Source organism: Elephas maximus, chromosome 21, assembly GCF_024166365.1.
Source record: "Elephas maximus indicus isolate mEleMax1 chromosome 21, mEleMax1 primary haplotype, whole genome shotgun sequence".
NCBI classification, from domain to species: domain Eukaryota; kingdom Metazoa; phylum Chordata; class Mammalia; order Proboscidea; family Elephantidae; genus Elephas; species Elephas maximus.
In genome coordinates, this window is record NC_064839.1 from 17,187,962 (window position 1) to 17,214,477 (window position 26,516).

General features: G+C 48.0%; 1 protein-coding gene across 3 annotated transcripts in view; it reads left to right on the forward strand.

The window, feature by feature from the left end:
* Positions 1-10,145: 10,145 nt before the first annotated feature.
* The window catches only part of NOD2 (nucleotide binding oligomerization domain containing 2), a 45,585-nt gene continuing 29,214 nt past the window's right edge, over positions 10,146-26,516 (forward strand). For 2 of the 3 annotated variants that reach the window (XM_049864421.1, XM_049864424.1), the window contains exons 1-2: positions 10,295-10,373; positions 17,038-17,504. In XM_049864421.1, coding sequence (XP_049720378.1) covers positions 17,046-17,504 — 459 coding nt within the window. In that variant the 5' untranslated portion in view covers positions 10,295-10,373; positions 17,038-17,045. Of the gene's footprint in view, positions 10,197-10,294; positions 10,374-17,037; positions 17,505-26,516 lie in introns of those variants that run through there. The other variant, XM_049864422.1, reaches the window with a different exon arrangement.

Here is a 26,516-nt window from a genome sequence, read left to right on the forward strand (position 1 = left end):
TCCTGCCCTCCAGACTCTAGGTGTTGGCCATACTTTCCAGATTCTGAGTGGAGGCTCTTCGGCCCTGGGCTTCAGCTCTGCCTTTCAAGCTCACTGGGACGGCTACTCTGCTCCCTTGGCTTTAGGTGTACTATTCTCCTAGTCCACCTGAGTGTCGACTCCCCCCCTTAGAAACACCAGAGGCCGTGGTTCCACCCTTTGAAAGCCCAGAGGTCGTGGCCATACCTTTTGAGATTGAGGCAGCTCATCTTTCCGTGTTCCTGGTCTCTTGGCCCTTGGGCCTCATGCCTGCATCTGGCCTGCTGGGGCAAGCATTCCAAAGCTCTGCAGCTCCACCGATAAGTGCCCGGAGGCACCCCACTCCTCCAATAAACTTCAACTGGAAGGCACTTAACTCTCTGGCTCTGTGGGTCGGCTCTAGTGCTATCTGGTGCAGGTCTCCTGGTTCTGCTGCAGCTGGTCCTCTGTTGCTGTTTCTCACCAACTGTGCCTTCTCTGGTGTTAAAAGCTCTCCTCACTTCCTTGTGAGTCTTCTATCCATTCACAGTTTCAAAATTCCTTCCACATTTTAGGTATCTGTTAGAGCAGTACCCCACTCTCTAGATATCGAATTCTGTCTCAGTCTTCTTGTGCTGCTGTAACAGAAATACTACAAGTGGATGGCTTTAACAAAGAGAAACGTATTTCCTCACTTGAAGTAGGCTAGAAGTCTAAATTCAGGGCATAAACTCCAGGGGGAGGCTTTCTCTATCTGTGGGCTCTGGAGGAAGGCCCTTGTCCTCAATCTTCCCCTAGATTAGGAGCTTCTCCACACAGGAAACCTGGGTCCAAAGGACGTACTCTGCTCCTGGCACTGCTTTCTCGGTGGTATGAGGTCCCCGCTCCCTGCTTGCTTCCCTTTCCTTTTATCTCTTGTAGGATAAAAAGTGGTGCAGGCCACACCCCAGAGAAACTCCCTTTACATTGGATCAGGGATATGACCTTAGTAAGGCTGTTATAATCCCACCCAACATAGAATTACAATCACAAAATGGAAGACAACCACAGAATACTGGGAATCATGGCTTAACCAAGTTGACACATATTCTTGGGGGACACAATTCAATCCACGACACACCCTATTCTGCCAGAAAGCCTCCAGCCTGAAAGCCCTCACCTCTCTTGCTCCCTAGGTTGGTTCCCACACCATCTCTTGCCAGTTTCCTCATTCTGCTGCTGCCATTTCTCTGCCGTTTCTCTGCCGTTTCTCATCGTCTGTGCCATCTCTGGGGTTACAGCTCTCTTTGCTTCCTTCTGAGCCCTCAGCAGAATTGTCTTTGATGTCCATAATTCCACCGACAGTCTCTTCAGGGCAATCTAGGCTTTTACTATTAGACGCTTTAAAACTCTTCCAGGCCCTACCCAGTCACAGTTTCCAATCCACCTCCACATTTTAGGTACCTGTTAGAGCAGTGCCCCATTCTCCTGGTACCAAATTCTGTCTTAGTTATCTAGTGCTGTTAAAACAGGAATACCACAAGTGGATGGCTTTAACAAACACGAATTTATTCGCTCACAGTTTCAGAGGCTGAAAGTCCAAATTCAGGGTGCCAGCTTTAGGGGAAGGCTTCCTCTCTGTGTTGGCTTTAGGGGAAGGCTTCCTCTCTGTGTAGGCTCTGGGGGAAGGTCCTTGTCATCAATCTTACCCTGGTCTAGGAGCTTCTCGGCATAGGGACTTTGAGGCGCTTTGCTTCCGGTGCTCTTTCTTGGTGGTATGAAGTCCCTCTCCTCTCTGCTTGATTCTCTCTTTTATATCTCAAAAGAGATTAACTCAGGATACAACCTCATCCTGTAGATTGTGTCCTGCCTCGTTGACATAACTGCCTCTAATCCTACCTCATTAACATCATAGGGGTTAGAATTTACAACACATAGGATGATCACATCAGATCACAAAATGGTGGACAACCACACAATATTGGGAATCATGTCCTAGCCAAGTTGATACACATTTTGGAGGGACCAATTCAATCCATAACAATGTGTCTCTTCCTAAGCATGATCGATCCCTCCCCATTAGAGGTAATCACACTCCCGATTTTTGTGGGAGTCACCTCCTTGCTTTTCTTTATAAATTTACCACCTATGAATATATTCCACAACAGTAGAGTTTACCTTTTCTTGTTTTTAAATTTTATATTCCCTGAGTCATGCATGCTGTTGGTGCTCTTTGGTGTCTTGCTTCTTTCATTCAACACTATGCTTATAAGATTCGTTAATACTATTTGTGTAGCTGGAGTTTGTTCATTTTTACTGTTAGGTTGTTACATTATCTGAAGATATCACTACTTAATCTTTTTTTTTTTTTTTGATGCACGTTTGGGTGACAGCCCGGTTTTGGCCATCATGATTAATGCTGCTGGAAATATCCTTACATATTTCCCAAGGCAAAATGGATGGATCTTGGACCATGAATGGCTTCGGCTGTACTAGATCATGACACACTGTTTTCCAGACTGGCTGTATTACTTTGCCTTCCTACCAGCAGTGAGAGGCCCAGTTACTCCGCATCTTTACCGACACGTGGTATTACCAGTATTTTTTTGTTGCAGCCATTCTATTAGATGTGCAATGGTATCTCATTGTCTTAGTCATCTAGTGCTGCTATAACAGAAATACCACAAGTGGATGACTTTAACAAAGAGAAATTTATTTCCTCACAGTAAAGTAGGCTAAAAGTCCAAATTCAGGGCGTCAGCTCCAGGGCAAGGCTTTCTCTCTCTGTTGGCCTTCTCATCAATCTTCCCCTAGACTAGGAGTTTCTCTGAGCAGGGACCCCTGGTACAACAGACACGCTCTGCTCCCAGCATTGCTTTCTTGGTGGTATGAGGTCCCCCCATCTCTCTGCTCGCTTCTTTTTTTTTTGTTTGTTTAATCTCAAGAGATTGCCTCAAGACACAATCCAATCTTGTAGGTCGAGTCCTGCCTCACTAACACAACTGCCACCCATCCTCCCTCATTAACACCGTAGAGGCAGGATTTACAACACATAGGAAAATCATATAATACTGGGAATCATGGCCCAGCCAAATTGACGTGCACATTTTTGGGGGGACATAATTCAATTCATGACACAAATCATGGTTTGAAGTTGCATTTCTCTAATGAGTGATGATCTTGGGTGTCTTTTCAGCTGCTTGTTTGCCACCCTTATATCCACTCTCTTGGGTGAAATGTCTTGAACAAGTCCATTGCTCATTGGATTCTTTTCTTGATGGTTTGTAGATTTTTTTGTGTATTCATTTGGGTATTTGCACTTCTCAATATTCTTTTCCATCTTGAGGTTTATGTGCACTCTCTTAATGGGGTCTTTTGATGAAAAGGAATTGTAACTTTAAAGTATTCGACCATATCAATCTTTTCCTTTATGGCCAGGACCATACCTCAAAGTCACGGCAATTTCTCCTTTATTTGCCCCTCCTCAACCTCATAGGAGCTTGTGAGGCTTTAGATGAGTCAAGATGTGCAAAGCACTTAGAGCGTTGCTGGTACATATGACCAAAAAACCAAACCAAACCCATTGCCATCGGGTTGATTTCGACTCATAGTGACTCTATAGGTATATATTAAGTGCTGTAAAAATACTGGCTATCACTGCTATGCAAAAAGCTTTATAGTTTTGCCTTTCTCATTTTGGGCTCTATAATAATGCACTTAGAGTAGATTTTTGTGTATGGTGTGAGGTAGGAGTTCCAATCCCACCCCGTGCTTACCTAGTGACCTTTTCTATTGAAATGACCATCCAATCCCATTGCTCTGCAGTGCCATCGCTGTCGTAAGGAGTATCCACATACTTAAGAGTTTGTTTCTGGGCAGTGCTCAGGGCGAATACCATGAATAGTGTGCCTCTGGCCTGCTAGCGGTGAGCCACTTGTGTGCAGCGGGAGTGTCTTACTTGCCTTTTCGTCACAGAGGGCCTAGCATTGTGTACAACGAGGCTGGAATGCCCTGTCTCTCTTCTCTCTGGGTAGCGTTCTGCAGCTTTCCTACTTTCTCTCCCACTCTCTGCCCTGCCCTGTGCAGACCTGGAATCTGTGAGACACCAGGAGAGACTTGTAGCCCTTCTCTGTAGCCCTATGCCTGGTGTGACCCCTTCACCAGGCAGCCAGCAAGCGTAGGGGAAGAACATGTGGTAGGCTCTGCTTCCTCTTCTGGGGGCAGGAGATCCTCTGTGGAAACCCCCTGACATGGAGGGGGTGTCTAGCTTGTGGAGAAAGGACGTGGTAGGACCAGAGTGACCAGATGCCATGCTTAGCCACCCTCTGGGCATCTAAGGGCATGTGTTTTCTCTGAGGTTGAAGTTGATGGATCTTAGAGCATGAATAGCTTCAACTGTGCTAGATCACACCACATTGTTCCAGAGTGGTGGACAACTTGTGCAGCTTGTAACTTCTTGTGCCCTCTACAGCACACAGGTCCACACGGTGGAGGAAAGCAGGCAAGGGCTGCTGCCATCGAGAGAGGGCACAGGAGTGGGCATCCCCCAGTGCAGCACTGAACCCAGGTGGTGAGCAGGGCCACTGGGGAGTCAGGAAGGGGAATGCTGGTATCTCAGAGTTCAGGTGCCTCTTCTAGAATCAAGGTCAGAGCACGTCTCTCCCATGCTTGGACCATTCAGTAGCTTCCCGTGACCTTCAGAGGAAACCCCAACACCTCACTGGGGCCTAGAGGCCTCCTTGATTTGCCACTCACCTCCCTTGCTGACCTTATTTTCACCGCTCCCAGCATCACTGCTACAACCAGCCCTCCTAAACCACTTTCTCCCCCTCGAGCACACCTCTGGGCTCTGTCCTTGCGATTCCTTCCGTTCTTTCCAGGGCTGTCGCTTTCTCACTCTTTGGGGTCAGCTTCAATGTCTCTCCTCCCTGCGGCCTTCTCCCTGACCCCTCTTCGGAGAGTTATCATTGTTTTGTTTACTTGTTTGTTGCCCGTATCAAACGCCACGATGGCAGGGACATTGGCACACCACCCCCATCCCCTAGCACAGTGCCTGCACGCAGCAGGTGCTCAGTAAGAAAGTGTTGAGTGAATGAGTGAGTGGATGCAGAGAAGAGGCCATTTGGGCGACAAGTGGCCACTGTGTGATCCTGGGCAGATCACTACCACGCTCTCAATTTCAGTTTCCCTAATTGCAACATGAGGTTAAATTAAAGGGCCTCCTGCACCTAAGCGTTCCGTAAAGGTGTTGTGAGGAGTATGTGAGGAATGGATGTACAGTGCCTGGAATACAGTAGATGATCAGTAAATGCTAATTTATTCACATTATTGAGTGGGATCGCTATGAGTCAGAATCGACTTGACGGCAACTAATAACAACAACAGTCCCTGGGTGGTGCGCATGATTAACACACTCAACTGCTAACCAAAAGGTTGGAGGTTCGAGTCCACCCAGAGGTAGCTCAGAAGAGAGGCCTGGTGATCTCCTTCCAGAAAATCAGCCATTGAAAACCTTAACCCACTACCCAGTGCCGTCGAGTCGGTTCCGACTCATAGCGACCCTATAGGACAGAGTAGAGCTGCCCCACAGAGTTTCCATGAGTGCCTGGTGGATGTGAACTGCACTCTCTTGGTTAGCAGTCGCAGCCCTTCACCACTAGGCCGCAATTTTGCTCTGACACAGATGGGGTCTCCGTGATTCAGAATTGACTGAATAGCAACTGGTTTTTGCCTTTTGACTTCCTAGTGCTCACTTCGTGAACCCACCCACTGGCACTGTGGAAGAAAGGCCTGGTGATCTGCTTCCAGAAAAGATTAAAAAAACAGCCAAGAAAACCTTACGGAGCAGTTCTACTCTGTAACACACTGGGGCACCACGAGTTGGCTTGACAACAGCAGGTTTGGTTTTGGTGTATGTGCCAGGAAATATGGCAGGTTCTAATATATATATATATATATACTCCTCATAAATAACAATATCTAAGATGTTGAATTTTTATTCCCTCCTAACCGTATGGAAACTGAGGCCAAGAGAGCTTAAATAATGTGCCCAAGGGCAAACAGCTAAGTGGCAGAACTGAGATTTAAATCCAGGTTTGCTTGAGTCCCAAATCCATTCTGTTTCCAACTGTTGCCTCCCATTGGGGCACAGAGCAAGTAGAAGCACAGAGGTAGGGATACCAAGAGCCGTAAGGAAGCTGGTGTGGCTGAGAGTGGGTAGTGGGAAGATCATCCCCAAATTCACTCATTTGGGCCTGGTTGTACAGGAGTTTGGACTCTGGTGGGTGGGGAGGGGCCTGTTCTGGGCTGCCTGGAACAGGAGACCGGCAGAGAGACAGTCACCTAGTGCAAGCCTGGGGTCACCTTCTGGGTTGGCAGCAGCTGGCTCTGGGCCTGGGTCTGCTGGAAACAGTCCTGGCTCCTGGGGGCAGCTCTCGTGCACAGGTAGCCGGCAAACCTGCTCCTCTGCCAACCTTCCCCCCACCCCGCCCCGGAGAGTTTTAAATGTCACAACCTAGAAGATTTCCCTAGAAGAGGAAAGGCCCAGGCCCGGAGGCTTTGTCCCCCCGGTACCCAGGACAGAGAACCTGTGGGCAGAAAAGTCACTAGGATCCCAATTGCCATCTCTAGGATAGGGCTCTGCAGCCAGGGAGATGCTCCTTAGCTCATTGAAGAGAAAGCTTTCTGAAGATTATTATTTTGCAAGTAACACATGCTTGGAGGCGCTGGGTGGCACAAACAGTTAAGTGCTCAACTAGCAGAAATGTCGGCAGTTTGAACCCACCCAGAGTTGCCTTGGAAGACAGGCCAGGTGAACTGCTTCCAAAAGGTCACAGCCTTGAAAACCCTATGGAGCAGTTCTACTCTGCACAAATGGGGTCGCTGTGAGCCAGCATTGACTCAATAGCAACTAACAACAACAACAATAACGGTGTATGCCTATACACAGGTTAAGCATAAAATACAGGTTAACAACAACAATAAAAAGCTAAAAAATCCACTTACAACCCAACCATGAATTTGAAAGGATAATCTTTTGGATTTTTCAATGCATATATTAATAGGTTTATGTTACAGATAACATAATAGGAGCATACTACACGAAACACTTTACAACCCACTTTTTTTTTTTTTAATAATTTTTATTGAGCTTTAAGTGAACGTTTACAAACCAAGTCAGTTTGTCACATATAAGCTTATATACACCTTACTCCATACTCCCACTTACGAGATCTCCCCCTAATGAGTCAGCCCTTCCAGTCTCTCCTTTCGTGACAATTTTTCCAGTTTCTAACCCTCTCTACCCTCCTATCTCCCCTCCAGACAGGAGATGCCAACACAGTCTCAAGTGTCCACCTGATACAAGTAGCTCACTCTTCATCAGCATCTCTCTCCCACCCGCTGACCAGTCCCTTCCATGTCTGATGAGTTGTCTTCGGGAATGGTTCCTGTCCTGTGCCAACAGAAGGTCTGGGGACCTTGGCTGCCGGGATTCCTCCAGTCTCAGTCAGACCATTAAGTCTGGTCTTTTTATGAGAATTTGGGGTCTGCATCCCACTGATCTCCTGCTCCTTCAGGGGTTCTCTGTTGTGCTCCCTGTCAGGGCAGTCATCGGTTGTGGCCGGGCACCATCTAGTTCTTCTGGTCTCAGGATGATGTAAGTCTCTGGTTCATGTGGCCGTTTCTGTCTCTTGGGCTCATGGTTATCTTGTGACCTTGGTGTTTTTCATTCTCCTTTGATCCTGGTGGACAACCCACTTTTTTTATGGAGCTAGAATTCATATGCCATAAAGTTCACCTTTTCAAAGCGTACGATTCAGTGGTTTTTAGTGGATCCACAAGGTTGTGAAACCATCACCATTAACTACCTGCAGAATATTTTCATCACATGAAAAAGAAGCCCTGTACCCATTAGCTGTCACCCCCTACTCTCACTACCCTCATCTTCTGGCAACCACTAATCTATTTTCTGTCTCTATGGATTTGCCTAACCTGGACATTTAATATAAGTGGAAACATAGAATATGTGGCCTTATGTGTCTGGTATCTTTTACTCAGTGTAAGAAAAAAAAAATTTTTTTTTTCTTTTAATGTTTTCAAGGTTCATCCATGTTGTAGTGTGTATCAGTACTTCATTCCTTTTTTATGGCTGAATAGTATTCCACTGTATGGATATACCACCTTTTGTTTATCCATTCATCAGTTGATGGAGATTTGAGTTGTTTCCAACTTTCTGATATTAAGTATAATTCTGCTATGAACATTCCTGTACAAGTTTTTGAGTGAACATGTATTTAATTCCCTTGAGTATACACTTAGGAGTGAATCTCTCAGTTGTACGGGAACTCTGTATTCGACTTTTTGAGGAATTGCTAAACTGTTTTGTACAGCAGCTGTACCATTTTACATTCCCACCAGCAACACAGAAGGGTTTCAATTTCTCCACATCCTCGCCAACACTTGCTATTACCTGCCTTTTTGATTATAGTCATCTTAGTGGGGCAAGTAGTATTTCGTTGTGGTTTTGATTTACTTTTCCCTAATGGTTGTCTTGGAAGAAGTACAGCCAGAATGCTCCTCAGAAGCAAGGGTGGAGAGACTTCGTCTCACATACTTTGGACATGTTATCAGTACGGACCATCCCCTGGAGAAGGACATCATGCTTGGTAAAGTAGAGGGTCAGCGAAAAAGAGGAAGGCCCTCAACCAGATGGATTGACACAGTGGCTGCAACAATGGGCTCAAGCATAACAACGATTGTGAGGATGGCACAGGACCGGGCAGTGCTTCGTTTGGTTGTATGTAGGGTCGCTATGAGTTGGAACCGACTAGACAGTGCCTAAAACAACAACTATGTATTCATATAATACATAAATACTTGTACTAAAGCCTGGCACCTAGTAAACACTCTGTAAAATTAGTTGTCTCCATTATATTTCTTTAAATCGACTTCACATTTTTTACAAATCCAAATGCATGTTTTTTTTAATTGTGCTTTAAATGAAAGTTTACAGTTCAAGTTAGTTTCTCATACAAAATTTATACATACATTGTTATGTGACCCTAGTTGCTCTCCCTGTAATGTGCCATCATACTCCTCTTTCCCACCCTGTATTTCCCGTGTCTATTCAGTCAGCTCCTGTCCATTTCTGCTTTCTCATCTCGCCTCCAGACAGGAACTGCCCACTTAGTCTCATGTAAGTATTTGAGCTAAGAAGCATGCACTTCACAGATATCATTTTATGTCTTATAGTCCAGTCTAATCTTTGTCTGAAGAGTTGGCTTCTGGAGTGATTTTAGTTTGGGGCTATCAGAAAGTCCTGGGGCCATGTCTTCTGGGGTCCCTCCAGTCTCAATCAGACCATTAAGTCTGTTCTTTTTACTAGAACTTGAGTTCTGCATCCACTTTTCTCTTGCTCCGTCAGGGACTCTCTGTTGTGTTCCCTGTCAGGATGGTCACGGGTGGTAGCCGGGCAAATGCACGTGTTTTTAAAGGAACTTTTATATTAATACCTTAAGTGGAAAACCAGGTCACTTGCTCTGAGAAACAGTTAATGAAAACAAATCCGCGGTATCAAATTCTAGTCAGATATTGTGGCCAGTGGAGGAGACTAGACAGTGTTAGACAAGGAGCACTAAACGGAGATGTCTCTCCTGGACTTAAACAGAAAGATGGAAAGAAAAATGAAAAAAGAGGAACTTCACCGTCACATGACTCCTTTCTATGTCATGCCTGGCTCAGGGTCACCTAACATGTAACCCATCACACTCCGGAAACGCTGTTCAGGGAACTGAGCTTTGCAATTTTAAGGCTTTAGATGGCTGTGGACTTACTGACTCTTCTTTCTTTTGGACTTACTGACTGCCTGAAGGTGCACTGATTAATACTGACACCAACAGCTTTTCATTTCACAGGATACCACCGTGTGTGTGTGTGTGTGTGTGTGTGTGTGTGTGAGAGACAGAGAGAGGCAGTGTGTGTGGGCGAGTGTGTGTGACTATGTGTTTGTAAGAGTGTGTAAGCGAGTGTGTGGGACAGTGTGTTTCTGTGTGGGGGGAGAGTGTGTGTGTGACTGCATTTGTGAGACTGTGTATGTGTGTGGGTGCGCGCGCGTTGGAGGGGTGTTCCAAGACTCCCTCGTCCGTCTCCTAGTTCAAATGTGACGGAAGAGAGATACACGCTGGCCGGCTCTCCCAGCCGGTGTCAGTCACCCAGCCTAGGTGAGCTCCTGCCGGCGGGGAGGCGGGCACTCCCAGGGGGTGCGGCCCGCTCGGGCCGAGGAGGGCGGAGTGGGGAGCGCAGGGGCGGAGCCGGGCGCCCGCGCAGCCTGAGCCCGAACCGAAGCCGGAATCGTGGCCCAGGCCGGGGTCGAGGAACCGGGCACCGGCGGCTTTGCGGTGAGTGCTGGCTCAGGGCGCGCTACCTGCGCACCTGCGCCCAACACCTGGGCGGCGGGGAGACGGTGGGCGCCGAGGATCCCGCCTCCCGAGTCTGACACCTGGCTCCAGAGCCGTCCCAGCCTTTGGGTTTGTAGAGGGGCTGCCTCGGTTTCCCCTTGGTGAGCTCTGAGGAGTAGATGGGGGGCGGAAGGAAAGGAGGCGTCTCCAGGGCGGGGAGCCCCCAGGCGGTCTGCGGCTACAGAGGACGTCCGAGAGCCCCCAGGAACCTTTGAGATTAGGGGACCAGCTGACTTGGGGAGTCGCGTGGTTGGTGGGCGGGAGGATGTGAAGGCCAGAGGCACAGGGCCCCGCTTGGGTATGGGAATCAGAAACAGCTTCAGGTCTCAGTGGGGGCCACTCTTTGCCCAGTCCTTTCCTCTTTCTGGGCCTCAGTTTCCCCAACTTTACCAAGCCTGTGAGTGTTTGTGAGTCTGCCTAGCTGCTCCCTAACACCTCCTTGGGCTCTTTAGTTCTCGTAAGAGTCCCTGCGTCCTCTGCCCCACCCCCTTCCGTGGGTGTGAGACCCCAGTTCATCCCCCACCCCTGCCCAGACAGGCCCACTCCAGGCTTGTCCAGAGCCCTCCCCTCTGCCATATGCCCTCCCCTCTGCCGCTGTGTTGGTGGAGCAGCCATCCGGTCCTACCAGCTTTCCCACAAACTAAAAAAGCCTCCCCAGCTCCCCTGGGGAGGGTCTCCCTTAGCTGGAGGAGGGCTGGCAGCTGGACCCCTGGCTCTGAGTCTGCCCTTGCCTCTCTTGCTGTCTCCCAGCCCTGTGACATCTCCCTGCCCAAAGCTTCTGTCTCCCCATGGGCTGTGGCCTAGCCTCCTCCAAGGTCCTTGTTGCACAGAGGGCAAAAGCCTTCCCCAGCACCGCTACTGTACCCCTAACTTGGCCCTTGGTGAAAGAGACTGGAGAGGCACTCCCACGACCCTTCTCCTATCACTCTGCTGGTTTGCTGGTCACTCAAGGCCCCTTTGCCTCTTGGTGTATTGGGATCTGAGGCAGAAAGGACCTTAGCTCACTGTGGCCTCCAGCCCCGCCCACCAAGTGCAGAATCCCAGCTGAGTGCTGGCCCAGCCTCTGTGGCACATGCCGGTGGCGGGGAGCTCCCTACTTACAAGGTGCCTTTTCTGAGTCCTGCGGCTCTCCTGACATTTAGCCAAAATCTGCAGGGTGCGGCTTCCACCTGGGTCCCACCTGTGCCTCCTGGAACCTTGCAAAGTAAAGTCACCCATTCATTCAAAAAATCCTTATTGATGCACTGAATGAGACATGGGGGATATAGCAATGAAGCACACAGACAAAACTCCCCGTTCCTCGCGGAGTTCACATTCCAGGAGTGTGTCAGGCAACGATCAAATAAGTCCATACATAGTGTGTCAGGTGGTGAGAAGTCCTACGGAGAAAACAAAGCAGGAAAGAGGGTCAGGAGGTGCTGGGCTTGGATATTGCAGTTTTAGATAGCGTAGTTGGGGAAGGCCTCTTCAAGACAGTGGCCACTGAGCAAAGCCTTGGAGAAGGTGAGGGGTGAGCTCTGTGGATCTCTGGGGGGAGGGAGGGCATGTGCAAAGGCCCTGAGGCAGAAGCATGATGGGAGGGAGCAAGCCTGGCTTGTTCTAGAAATAAGGAGGCCAGTGTGTGTGGCTGGCTGGAGCAGAGTGGGGGAGGGGGATTAGTAGGAAATAAGTTCAAGAGGGTTGGGAGAGGGGGCGTCCAATGTGTAAGGCTGGAAGGTCACTGTAAGGGTGTTGCTTTGTACCCTGAATATGACGGAGGCCACTGGAGCAGGGAGGCAGCTGCTCTAACTTAGGGTTTAGCTGGTTTACCTGGCTGTGGGGGGGAGGATAGACCAGGGCGGTGAGGGCAGAGGGGAAGACCAGCGAGGCGACCCCAGCTGCTATTCAGAGGCGAGGCCATGGAGCTTAGGGTGCAGCATAGCAGTGGTGAGAAATTACCAGATTTTCAGATTTGGGATCTCTTTTGACATTAGGGTTAATAGGATATGGGGTGTGAGAGAAAGGGTGCAGTCAAGGAAGATGCCGAGGTTTTTGGCTTGAAGTACCTGGAAGTTTGGAGCTGCCATCAACAGATGGGGAAGCTGGTGGCAGGAGCTCTTTAGAGGGAGATCAGGAATCTGGTTTGTATTTTTAGAATTTGAGATACTGATTAGACATCTATCTGAAGATGTCTAGCAGGCAGTCGGGAAATAAAATTTGGGGCATCATTACTATATAAACCCCAACCACTTGCTGTTGAGTAGACTGACTCATGGTGACCCTGTGTGTGTCCGAGTAGAACTGTGCTCCACAGGGTTTTCAGTGACTGTTTGGAAGGCCACCAGGCCTTTCTTCTGAGGCACATCTCAGTTGACTCAAACCACCAATCTTCCTGTTTACAGACAAGCACTTAATTGTTTGCACTACCCAGGAACTCATATCACCATATAAACCAAACCTGTTGCCGTCAAGTTGATTCCGACTCACAGCGACTCTATACGAATGAGCAGAACTGCCCCATAGGGTTTCCAAAGCTGGCTGGTGGATTCGAACTGCAGCCGAGTGCTTACCCACTGCACCACCAGGCCCATCATCATGAAAACCCAACCAAACCCATTGCCATCGAGTGAATTCCAACTCATAGTGATCCTATAGGACAGAGTAGAACTGCCCCGTAGGGTTCCCAAGGAGCAGCTGGTGGATTCAAACTGTTGACCTTTTGGTTAGCAGCCAAGCTCTTAACCACTGCACCATCAGGGCTCCCATCACCATGTAGCTGATATTTAAAGCTATAAGATCAGGTGAGCTCACTTAGAGAGACAGTGATACCTGGAGAAGAGATTACAAATTCACAACTCTCCCGGACTTTAGCATCCAGCTAAGGAGACTGAGAAAAAGCAGCTAGTGAGGTGCGAGGAAAACCCAGAGGGTGGAGTGTCCTGGATGCTAGTGAGGATACAATTGGGCAAATACCCTGGGCAGAGCGAGCGAGAAAAGAGGGCTGAGACATGAGCAGGGTGGCATCACTGGTGACCTTGGCAACAGCAGCCTGGGGAAGGGGTGGGGCGAAAGATCTATCAGAATGCATGGGAGGTGAGGACTTGGAAAAGTCATACAAACTACTGCCTAGGAGTCCTGCTGCACAGGGGACAGAGAGGTGGGACTGTGGCTGAAAGGACGAGGGGCTTTACTTTTAAGATGGGAGAAATTATAGTCTGTCTAGGACCACTCAGAAATGGTGTTCTAGAGAGAGAAGCTGGGTGAAGAGGACAGAGAATGGAGGGTGTCTGGAGGAGGTAAGGAGGTGGGCCCAGTACCCCAGCGGAGATGTGGACCCCGCTGAGAGCCAGCCTAGCTCAGAAGTGGGCTTCCCGGGCCCTCCCTTCCTCTCCCATCTGCAGTGGGCTAGGATTTCAGTGCTGTAACTGGCACATGGCCCCAGAGAAACCCAGGCCTGCCTTGCGGTCTCAGGAAGGATGGCAGTGCCAGGGCCGAGGACTGGGCATGGGGACAAGGACGGGTCCCCAAGGGCCACTCCCTTGGCTTGACCCTGTGTTCCAGCAAGAAAGTGCCCCTCTGCCCTTTCTTTGCACAAGCCTCACTTTCCCTGGGTGGCACAAATGGTTACGTGCTCGACTGTTAACTGAAGGCCGGCAGTTCAAACCCACCCAGAGGTGCCTCGGAAGACAGGCTTGGCAATCTGCTTCCAAAAGATCACAGCCTTGAAAACCCCATGGAGCGTTTCTACTGCACACACATGGGCTCACCATGAGTCGGAATCAACTGAAGGGCAAGTGATCACTTTCCTTGAGGAAGGGCAGTAATGACTCCAAAGTTGTGAATGAAGCAAATAAGAAGACAGTGGACATAGACTGATTTGTTTAATCTGAAGAGAGGAAGGGAAGGGACAGGATTTTAGGGACAGCCTTTATGAAATAAGTGGTGGGTGAACATCTTTTTTCCTTTTCCCAATTTAAAGGGAAGCAGGAAAAACTTAAGCTAGACATTATGAAGAACTTCCTGATTTAGTTAGTGAGGATTGCAACAATGTCAGGTCCTCCTCCCCGGATGTTTACCATGAGACAAGACAACGCCTGTTTGGGGTCAGGGGGCTGGCTGAGTTGATCCTCGGGGATTCTTCCTACTCTGAGGTTTCTGGAAGAAGGCTGGGACAGAGATGGGACTTTCCATCTGCTGATGGGAGGACAGAATGTCAGGCCTCATGTCTAGGACCTATCCCTCCCTTCTAGTCTCTGATGACTGTGACAACAGAGCCCTGACATCACTACCCTGAGTGGGTTGTGGCTAGAGCCTCTGTAAGCTGCCCCCAAATTGGTGTGTTTGGGAAGAGGCCCAGTGACTCTCAGCATGTCCCCCTGTGGGTGTGTGGGGCGGGGGACATCTGTGGGTGTGTCTCACATCGCTGGTGAGGTTTCTCAGCGAGGGTGATGGCGGATGCACAAGCCTCTGTGTCAGAACTGCTGAGAATAACCTCATTCTGGATGGTTGCCCAGCCAACCCTGACTTCTGGTCCATCTGTTCGGGGTCTCCCCAGTGGTGGGGTCTGTGGACAGATCCAGGCCTGTCAGTCCAGCTCAAGACCTGCCCACGGACAGCTTGGCCCTGATGTTCCCCCAAGCTTAATGGGTGGTCGTGGAGAGAGGGTGCCCAGGAAAGAAAAGGAGTCGTCTGGGTAAGAGATATGGACATTCTGCACGCGTATACTCCAGGCCACGGGTATTGTCCCTAGGTCCTGAGCAGGGCTGGCAGTGGGGGCTGTGCATGTTCCTGGCTGAGAACCACTGCAGGCCAAGCCCAGAGCTCTTCCTGCCCTGCCCACCTCTCCCTCCCCTACCCCCACTTGTGGCTCCTCTGCTGGGCAGTGGGCACAGGGAGGCAGCCTGCTTGGACAGGGAGCCCGACTTTAGTTTCTGGTTTGCAGCGGCCCCCGCAGTGAGGAAACCATCCCTCCCACTCTGCCAGACACGCAGGTAGCCTCGCTGCCTCAGTTTTCCCATCAGGCCCACACCAGCCCTCCAGCCTATGTGTTGGCAGCATTCTGAGTTGGAGATGTCTCCTTCTGTTTACCTTGGCCAGCATATGAGGAAGCGCACAGTGTTCCAGCCCCTCACCTCCTCTGTGGATTTTGGATTTGTGAACATTCCCAGAGGCCTGGGCTGGGCCCAGCCCTATGCTGGGCTCAGGGATGTCAGGATGAGTAAGATCTAGGCTCCGTCTTGGGCCAAGCATGGGGAGACACATAAACAACCAACAAGAAGAGGCGAAATCCCCAAGCCACTTGGCGTCTGCTGCACGCTTCGTAGAGGGTTTGAGTGTCTCAGAATGTCCCTGATTTATAAAATAAGCAGACCTCCCTTGAGTTTTCCATCCTGCGTGCTTTCACTTTCATCTTCTCTGGGCACAGCACCAACTCTTTGTCCCTGGACCCTGTGACAGTGGCAGAAAGGTCCAGGTGCTGAGATTTTCTCTGCTCCTAGAAGTCACTTCCCCCTCAGAGTCCCAGAATCCAGGATCTGAGGGCCGAGCAATGTTCTGGGTCTGCCCCTCAGGGTAGCAGAGTGCAGGAGTGGGCTGGGGGGACCCTGTGGGGAGCTCAAATATAACGTAGTTAAAGGCATGTGTTTGGAGTCATGCTGCTTAAGTTCAAATCCTAGCTCCACCTTGTCTGAGCCCTTGAACGAGTCAACTTAGCCTCTCTGTGCCTCAGTTTCCTCATCTGTAAAACAGGACTGATCATAGCACCTAAAGTTCCCTGAGTCCTGCAAACTGTTTGTGCTCGACTACAGGTTGGTGATTCGAACCCACCCAGTGGCCCCTCAGAAAGGCCTGGTGACCTGCTTCCATAGAGATTACAGAAATTGAAAACTCTATGGAGCACAGTTTTATTGTGTAAGATATGGGGTCACCATGAATTAGAATTGACTCCGCAGCAATGGGTTTGGGTTTTTTTTCTTGTAGCACCCACCTCAGAGTGGTTAAAAAACAAAAACAAACCAAACCAAACCCACTGCCGTCGAGTCGATTCTGACTCATAGTGACCCTATAGGACAGAATAGAACTGCCCTATGGGATTTCCAAGGAGCAGCTGGTGGATTTGAACTGCCGACCTTTTGGTTAGCAGCCAAACACTTAACTGCTGCACCACCAGGGCCCCTTCAGAGTGGTTGGGAGGGTTGAATGAATTCTCACAGCCATGCGTGTGCCTGATGAATCTCAGCCTTAGTGGAGAGAGAGCTGCTGTGGCCCGAATCAGACCAGCATGGCAGAGCCTCTTCCCCTGCATCAAAGAGCATGAATTCTGCAATCCCTTTGGAAACACCGTTCCATTAACTCAAAAGTGTCTTTTTAAACTTAAGCTAGGGATCAAGCATGAATAGGGAGATAGGCCATCTCGATTTAATTCCTGATAGCTTCAAACTCCCTACAGGGCCTTGAGCCAATTTCTTGCCCTCTCTGGACCTCAGTTCGCACATCCGTATAACGGAGGCTGGATTGGGTGATGTCTGAGGGGAGAACCATGGCTGGCTCAGACTCAGGCTGGGGCTGGCTTGCCACCTGCCTGGCTTCTGGATAAGTCCTGTGCTGACCTTGCTTTCCTCCTCAGGTTGTGAAATGTGCACGCAGGAGGGTTTCCAGGCCAAGAGGAGCCAGCTGGTGGGGCTGCTGGTCTCGGGGTCCCTGGAGGGCTTTGAGGGTGTCCTGGACTGGCTGCTGTCCTGGGAAGTCCTTTCCTGGGAAGATTATGAGAGCCTTAGTGTCCTGGGCCAGCCCCTCTCTCACCTGGCCAGGCGACTCCTGGACACGGTGTGGAATAAGGGGGCTTGGGGCTGTGAACAGCTCATGGCAGCTGTTCAGGAGGCCCAGGCCGACAGCCGGCCCCTCGAGCTGCGTGGACTCTGGGACCCACACTCACGCTGCCCAGCTCGTGACCTGCAGAGTCACCGGCCAGCCATTGTCAGGAGACTCTACAGTCACGTGGAGGGTGTGCTGGACCTGGTGCAGGAGCGGGGCTTCGTCAGCCAGTATGAATGTGATGGAATCAGGCTGCCCATCTTCACGTCATCCCAGCGGGTAAGGCACGTTCATGCTCGGTACACAGAATTCACAGGGAAAGGGTGGTTAGTCCCCAAGACTAATTGGTCTTGGGACATCAGCCCTGTGGGGTACCATGGGCCATGGAATTCCCCCGGAAAAGGTAGGCAGGCAGGTAGAAGTCACTCTTGCTTATGGGCAGCAGGCCCCTTCTGTTGAGAGGGGCTGTTGAGTAGTGGCTCAGGTCTCTCAGCCCACTCTGACTTCAGGTCTCTATGGAACCTCTCCATCCTTATTCTCTCTTGTCTCTCAGTTTCCTCGTCTGTAAGACACCAGTTAGAGTCGTATGGTACCTAGCCTCTAAGATTCTTGTGAGAACTCAGTGAGTCAATCCTGTAATGGTTAGGACAGGGTCTGGCTCGTAGTTGTCGTTAGCTGCCGTAGAGTTGACTCCAGCTCATGGCGACCCCATGTACAACAGAATGAAGTGTTGTCTGGTCCTGCACCATCCTCACATCACTGGCATGGTGGAGTCCATGGCGGTGGCTTTTGTGCCAATCCATCTCACTGAGGATCTCCCAGGCCCTCGTAGACTCTCTGCTTCACCAAACATGATGGCCTCCTCCTCCAGCGATTGATCCCTCCTGATGACGAGTCCAGAGCAAGCAAGTCGGCGGGACAGTGTTCTGCCATGATCCATAAGGTTTTCACTGGTTGATTTTTTTGTTGTAGATTGCCAGGTCTTTCTTCCTAATGCCATTGAAACCTGTTCACCATGGGGACCCTTATAGTATTTCAGATTTTGCTGGCATAGCTTCCAGCATCACAGACGCATGCAAGCCACCACCGTACAACAACCAGACAGAGGGATGGTGGGATACATAGTTGTTACGTGCCGTTGAGTCAGTTCTGACTCATTGTGACCCCATGTGAAAGAATAGAATCTCCTCGTAGGGTTTTCTTGACTGCAATCTTTGTGAAAAGAGATTGCCAGTTCTTTCCCCTGCAGAGCTGCTGGGTGGCTTTGAACTGTCAGCTTTTTGGTTAGTAGCCAAGCGCTTAGCCACTGTGCTGCCAGGGTTTGGAGCACACAGTAAATATTCATTTGGATTGGCTGCTATTATTTCTGTTATGAGTGACAGCCTGTACTTGCACACTTTATTGCCGCCTGTTTTAAATTAACCTCTCGGCAGATTATACCGCTTCATTATGTTAAATCCATTTTTAATAATTAATATGGCCCACTGTGTGCTAATATAGTTTAAATGTCCACATAGGACTTCTGATACGAGATTGCATTAGACCATAGACATTCAGCAGACGATGCAGCAGAGACCACAAGAGCAGAAAAAGTGTCTGTTGGTGTTTTTAAAACTCTTCGTTTTATTTTTGCCTGAACACCCTTTACATCAGTGATCTCCAGGCCTCCTGGGATGCTAATGGAGTAAGAATTAACATCCCACTTTACAGACTGGGACACAGGCCCAGAGAAGTGCTTTGGGCAAGCTCACAGTATTGAATGGGAGGGCCGCTGCTGCACCTGCTGGCACGACTCATTCATTTCTCATTAGTTATTCATTCATTCAGGAAGAATCTATTAAGTGCCTCCTATGTGCCAGAATCTGTCTTTAAGATTTTTTTTTTTTTTGCTTTCAGCGTACCTTACACAAAGCAAGTCCATGATAAATATTTGTTGATTAAATAAATGAATTCTTGAATAAATAAATGAATGAGTTGGAATGACATGGCTGTGTTAGAATGGGCTTTCTAGTTTTTTTTTTTTTTTTTAATATACTTGGTGTTCAAGTGAGTCTAGGTAATCCTAGATCAGGCTGATGGAATAAGTCAATCTACCTGCAAGATTGTCTTAAAACTTGCTCAAGGTGGCTGAGTATTTGTAGAGTAGACATGGTATGGTCCCTGTTAATTGTTATTGTTGTTGTTAGGTGTGGTCAAGTCTGTTTTAACTCATAGCCACCCCATGTGACAGAGTTGAGCTATCCCACAGGGTTTCCTAGGCTACAATCCTTATGGAAGCAGATCTCCAGGCTCTTATGCAGAGCCTCTGGGTAGGTTCAAACCACCAACCTCTCAGTTAGCAGCCGAGTGCTTAACCAATGCACTGCTGGGGCTCCATAGTGCACTTGAAACCTGCCGTTATAGCCTCAGCACCATCTCCTTGAGCCTGGCCCCGAGGGGATTACAGAAGACATGTTAGTTAGTGTACCTACCTTGATGTCTCTTGATCTATTGGAGGGGTCGAATCAGCCCACATGGGAGAAGTTAGGAGATTGTGTCTAGTCGTCTTAGATCAAATGTTCAGCAGTGTGATCTGGTCTGGATGCTCAGAAGGGATTTAGAGAAGGTAGCTAGATCTCTGGGGCTTGGAGGAGACAGGGCATGAATAGAGCAAGCATTTGGATCGATGAGAAAAAAAAAATGAGATAAACAGAGAAAATTTTGACGTGGACAAGAATTTCGTTTTACTTGAATTCATAATCAGTGCCCATAGAAGCAACAGTCAAAAAATCAAATGACATATTGCATTGGGCAGATCTGCTGCAAACGACCTCTTTAAAATGTTAATAAGCAAAGATGTCAGTTTGAGAACTAAGGCGTGCCTGTTCCACGCCATGGTATTTTCAGTCACCTCACATGCATATGAAAGCTAGACAATGAATAAGGAAGACAGAAGAATTGATGCCTTTGAATTATGGTGCTGGCGAAAAATATTGAATATACCACGACTGACAGAAGAATGACCAAATCTGCCTTGGAACAAGTAAAGCCAGAATGCTCCTTAGAAGCTAGTATGGTGAGACTTTGTCTCATGTACTTTGGACATATTATCATGAGGGACCAGTCCCTGGAGAAGGACATCATACTTAGTAAGGTAGAGGGTAAGTGAAAAAAAGGAAGACCCTCAACGAGATGGATTGACACAGTGGCTGCAACAATGGGCTCAAACATAGCAACAATCGTGAACATGGCACAGGGTCAGGCAGTGTTTTGTTCTGTTGTACATAGGATCGGTAAGAGTTGGAACCGACTTGATAGTACCTAACGATAACAAAGAAGAAATGATTATAGTAATCAGTAAATATTCAGAATTAAACAATAATGAGGAGCCCTGGTGCCACAGTGGTTAGGCACTTGGCTGCTAACTGAAAGGTCAGCAGTTCAAACCCACCAGCTGCTCTGTGGGAGAAAGATGTGGCAGTCTGCTTTTGTAAAGATTACGGCCTTAGAAACCCTATGGGGCAGTTCTGCAATGTCTTGTAGGGTCACTGTGAGTCAGAATTAACTTGACAGCAATGGGTAAACAGTAGTGATGATATAATTTATCAAAATTTATGGGATGCAACTAGTTGGTGCCCGGCCACAACAGATGACTGCCCTGACAAGGAGCACAACAGAGAACCCCGGAGGGAGCAGGAGATCAGTGGGTTGCAGACCCCAAATTCTCACAAAAAGAGCATACTTGATGGTCTGACTGAGACTAGAGGAATCCCGGCAGTCATGGTCCCCAAACCTTCTGTTGGCCCAAGACAGGAACCATTCCCGAAGACAACTCATCAGACGTGAAAGGGACTGGACAGTGGGTAGGAGAGAGATGCTGATGAAGAGTGAGCTATTTGTATCAGGTGGACACTTGAGACTGTGTTGGCATCTCCTGTCTGGAGGGGGGTTGGGAGGATAGAGAGAGTTGGAAGCTGGCAAAATTGTCACGAAAGGAGAGACTGGAAGGGCTGACTCATTGGGGGAGAGCAAGTGGGAGTACGGAGTAAGGTGTATATAAACTTATATGTGACAGTTTGACTTGATTTGTAAACGTTCACTTGAAGCTCAATAAAAGTTAATAAAAAAAAATTTTATGGGATGCAGCTAAAGCAGTTTATAGAGGGAAATTTATAAACTTAAATGCTTATATTAGAAAGAAGAAAGGCTGAATTTTAGCTAGCTTAGAATCTACCTTAAGAAAGGGCTAGGCAGACAGCAAAAGCAGAGATTGAGAGCTGGGACTGAGCTAAGTAGGTATAAACGATGGTGTTCAAGGGATTTGAGGATTGTAGGAGATTACTGAGGTACTGGACTTGCCAAGAATTAAGATTTTAGAATCTAGCTCTCTGAATTTTCTTTGAGCTTTGGCACTCTGTGATTTTCTGCTTCGATGACCTTCCCTGGGTGGCTGAATTTATGGTTCAGTGGCTCTGCGGGCAGCCTTGTGGTATGTCCAACTAATACACCCCCAATCGAGGATGGCCTTGTATGCTGTCATATACTGGCCTTTTAAAATTGCCTGTAAGGAGATGGTTGTCATGAATTGCACATTAACTCCAAAACCAAATCCATTGCCATCAAGTTGATTCTGACACACTGGGGCTAAAAATGCTGTGGAATGAAATAAAATGCAGAATAAAGCACTGAATCCTAAAATATCCATTGCCATCATTTATTGAATGAGTGCCTGCTGTGTGCCAGGTACTGTGCTCAGTCCTTTACATGTGTTTTCTCATTTAAGTCACACCTTCCAAGGTATTATCGTCTCCACTTAACAATGGAGAAATTGCCCAGATCACCCATCTGGGATTGCAGGAGAATACTAAGGGACTGGACTTAGTAATTACTAACAGACCAGAGTTTGTAAGAGAAGTGATCCAGCTAGAATTTGAATCCAGGCCTCTTTGATTCCAAAGCTTGTGTTTGTCCCTCTCTGACATAAAGTGGTAAACCTGCTGAGTTGGGCATAACAGTAGTTAAGAAACCTCAGGCTGGTAACATCAGCTGGTATACCAGCTGTCCATCTGACTCATGCAACTGCTGAAGTTGATAGGACTGAAGTGTCAGACTGAGTTCTGAGTTGCTTGGCTCAGTCACAATTAGCTTAAACATTTTTTTTTTTTTTTAATCAGGAAGTGCACCACGCCTATGGAAGAGTATATAATTCATATGTGTATGGTTTAAACATGTTCCCATCACCCAGGTTCAGAAATAGCATGTTCCCAGTACCAGTTGTTGTCCCATCGAATCAATTTTGACTCATAGTGATCCTATGTGACACAGTAGAACTGCCCCATAGGGTGTCTTAGGCTGTAATCTCTACGGGAGAGATTGCCAGGTCTTTTCTCCTAAGGAGCTGCTGATGAGTTCAAGCCGACAACCTTTGGTTAGCAGCTGAGCGCTTAACAGCTGCACCACAGTACCAGTGCTCTCCCTCAGCTGCATCTGCCCGAGGTAACCACTAACCTCACTTCTGTGTTAATTATTCCTTTGATTTTCTTTATAGTTTTAGCATGTTTTAGAGCAAATTCCTAAACAATGTATTACTGACTTTTGAAAAACAGTAGTATTCACAAACAAGGAGCCCTGGTGGCCCATTGGCTTGGCTGCTAAACATAAGGTTGGCATTTTGAACCCACCCAGGGACCCTACAGGAGAAAGACCTGGTGATCTGCTCCTGTAAAGATTACCAAACCAAAACCCAGTGCCGTCGAGTCGATTCCGACTCATAGCAACCCTATAGGACAGAGTAGAGCAGCCCCACAGAGTTTCCAAGGAGCGCCTGGTGGATTCGAACTGCCGACCCTTTGGATAGCAGCCTTAGCACTTAACCACTACGCCACCAGGGTTTCCCCTGTAATTACAGCCTAGGAAATCCTAGGGGGCAGTTTTACTCTGTCACATGGGGTTGCTATGAGTCGAAATTGACTGACTGGCACACAACAACAAATACACTAACATGGCTGAGTAAGGAATGGACTATGTTGCTTTTTTTTAGATGAAGGCTCCCTGGAGCAGGGAAGCTGAACAGGGTCTCAGGGGCATGGTCTGGCTTTGCCTTCCCTGGGAGTGTGTAAGGGCCTCTTCTGGGAAGTCAGAGCCCTGGTGGTGCAGTGGTTAAAGCACTCGGCTGCTAACTGAAAGGTCAGTGGTTTGAACCCACCAGATGCTCTGCAGGAGAAAGACGTGGCAGGCAGTCTGCTTCTGTAAAGATTACAGCCTTGGCAGTTCTGTGGGGCAGTTCTATTCTGTCCTGTAGGGTCAGTATGAGTCAGAATCAACTCAATGGCAGTGAATTTGGTTTCAGTTTTCTAGGAAGTCAGTGACAAGGCCATGAATGAGTCCTGGGAAATACAGGGCTCGCTATAGTTGGAGGCTGTTGTAGGGCTGGTGTGAGTCAGATACTGAATGTGCAGTGGCAGTATGAGGAGAGGAAGTGAGCTGCCCATTATGTTTATTTCTCAGCTTGCCTAAGGCTATTCCAGCTCTTAGGAGTAGGTCAAAACTAACACTTCTCGGGGATAAAAAGGATGCCCTCAGCTGAACCAGGCAGCGAAAGTTGAGAGAAGGGATGATATCAGTCTGTGGTGGAAACAAACCAAACCCAGGTGGAAATCAGACCAGGCTTGCCCGGATGTCTTGGAGATAACTACCCTCAGTATGTCTGAGTTTTGAGTCACACTGCTCCAATCTGGACTGGTGGCCCACTACTTGTGGTGCACAGCTGGCTTCCTGAGATTTCCTTTCATAGTCCTCTGTGTTGGGTCTCTTCTGTTCTGAATGCTATGTCTTCCTTGTTCCTCTTTTTTTCCCACTTCGGTAGAGCATATTCTTCAATAAATTCTTTACAATGAGCGTATGGGACTTAACATTTCTGAGCTCTTGGGTGTCTGAAAGTTTCCTCTCACTTGATTGATACTATGGCTGGGTATAGAATTCTGGGTTGAACTTCCTTTACCTTCAGAATGATGGCATTACTTCATTATCTTCTTTCTCCCAATGTTCCTGCTAAGAATTGCAAAGCTACTTAATAGCTGTCTCTGGAAGCTTGTAAAATTTTCTTTTGGTTCCTGACATTCTGAAATTCCACAATTATGTGCCTTAGTTCTTCTTCCTTTGTACTGGATGCCATGTCTTTGTGTTTGAGAAATTTTCTTGATGAGTTTATTGATGATTTCTTCCTCTCCACTGTCTTCTCTCTTTATGGAACTCCTATTACTTGGATATTAAAATTTCTAATCTGACCTTCTAATTTCCTTTTATTTCTCTCCTGTTTTCTATCCCTGTATCTTTTTCCTTTACTTTCTGTATGGTATTCTCAACTTTGTCTTTAAATCCTTCTGTTGAGTTTTTCATTTTTGCTTGTCATGGCTTTAATTTCCAGGAGGTATTTTTGAATGTTCCTTTATTGTAGTATCTTGTTCTTGTTTTATGGGTGCAATATTCTCTTTATTAAGGATTGTAATGATAGGTTTGTTTGTTTGTTTTTGGTAACTTTTATCACCTTGCATAAGCTTTTTGTCTCTTTCCCCCACTTGTTTGGTCTCTCTTTCCCATATAAGATGTTTTCTTTGGATATAGGGTAATCTTTTGTTGTCTGCTTATGACTAAAATGGAGAACTTTAAAACTGATTGGAAACTCTGAGCATGCAGGTGAAACTGGCCTACTGTGAGTTTCACTGTGGAATTTTTGAGAAATAGAAGTGTGTGCATCTTTAGATCTTTTCTTCATAAACCTCCTGCCTCAGTGTAAAGGTTTGACTGCCAGAGTTCTGGAGTCCAGTGGGTGAGAGGGCTGGGTGTTGGCGATGGTGGTGGTGGGAATCTCAGAATTTGGCACTCATTTTGCTGAGTGATTACTCAGCAGTGATCTTTCAGCTGTATGACCATCCACCTGCAAACCTGTTGCCATCGAGTCAATTTCGACTCATAGTGACCCTATAGGACAGAGTAGAACTGCCCCATGGGGTTCCCAAAGGAGCGGGTGGTAGATTCAGACTGTCGACCTTTTGGTTAGCAACCATAGCTCTTAACCACTGCACCACCATAGTCATTTAAACCCTCTCTTTGGGTACGACACCCACCTCGTTAATTGTGTCCGGCGTCTCACGGTCTGGGAAGCCTCTGTTTTACCCTTTCTAGAACATCAGTCTCCAGACTTTTGCCACGATGGGCCAGAGGTGGTTGCCAGTGGCTTGGAGTGGGGGAGGGAAACTAGAGATCTTTTTTTCATAAATCACTTTGACCCAGTCCTCCTTATTTTAGTCATTTTCTTCCATTCCAGGGGTACCAGATGCTGGCGGTTCTAGTCTTTTACAGATTCTGGGATGTACATCATGTGGTTTTCAGCTTCTCCACTGCTGGCTTAGGACTTGGCTTTCTGGTGTCTTCTATGTCTGTTACCATTCACTTATTCATTCAGCAAGCCCCTAGTGCTTTCCCTGTGCCAGGCTCTCTTCCAGGTGCTGGGGACACAGCAGGGAACAAAATAGGCCGATGTCCCTGTTTTGGAGATGCTAACCTTCCAGTGGGGGAGGTAGACAATAAGCAAGAGGAAGCAAATTACAGAGTATGTCAGAAGGCATTAAGTGCTGCAGAAAACAGAGTGGCGTTTGGGGGTTGAGAGTTGGCCCGGGGGATTGCAAGTGATTGCGGTTTTAAATAGAGTGATCAGGGAGTCCTCACTGAGAAGGTGACATTTGAGCAAAGACATGGAGACAGTGAAGGGAGAGAATTCCTGGCAGAGGGGACAGCCAGGGCAAAGGCCCAGAAGTGCCTGGTGTATTCTAGAAACAAGGAGACCAGTGTGCTTGGTGGATGAGCTGGGGAAGAGGAGCAAGAGGTGAGATTAGAGAAGTAACTGGGGTCTGGATGGTTACAGACAGGGGCTTCAGCCTGCTTTGGTTCTTGTAGGTTACTATTGGACTTAACTTTTTACTCTGAGAAAGTAGAGGAGCTGTTGAGACGTTTGTAAAAGAGGAGTGATGTGATCTGACTTTTATTTTTAAAGGCTTAGCTCTGACTGTGGTGTTGAGAGTAGACGGTGGGGGGTCAGGTACAGAGGCAAGGAGACCAGTTCAGTGGCCTTTGTTTGCAGTTTTCCAGCTGAGCCATGATGGTGGCCTAGACCAGGGTAGGAGTAGAGGGAGGGATGAGAAGTGGTAGGGTTCTCTAGCTGTGCATCCAGCATAGACGCCACCAGCCATGTGTGTCTACTGAGTGTGTTAAACATGGCTGGTCTACACTGAGATGCTGTAGGTGCAAAACACG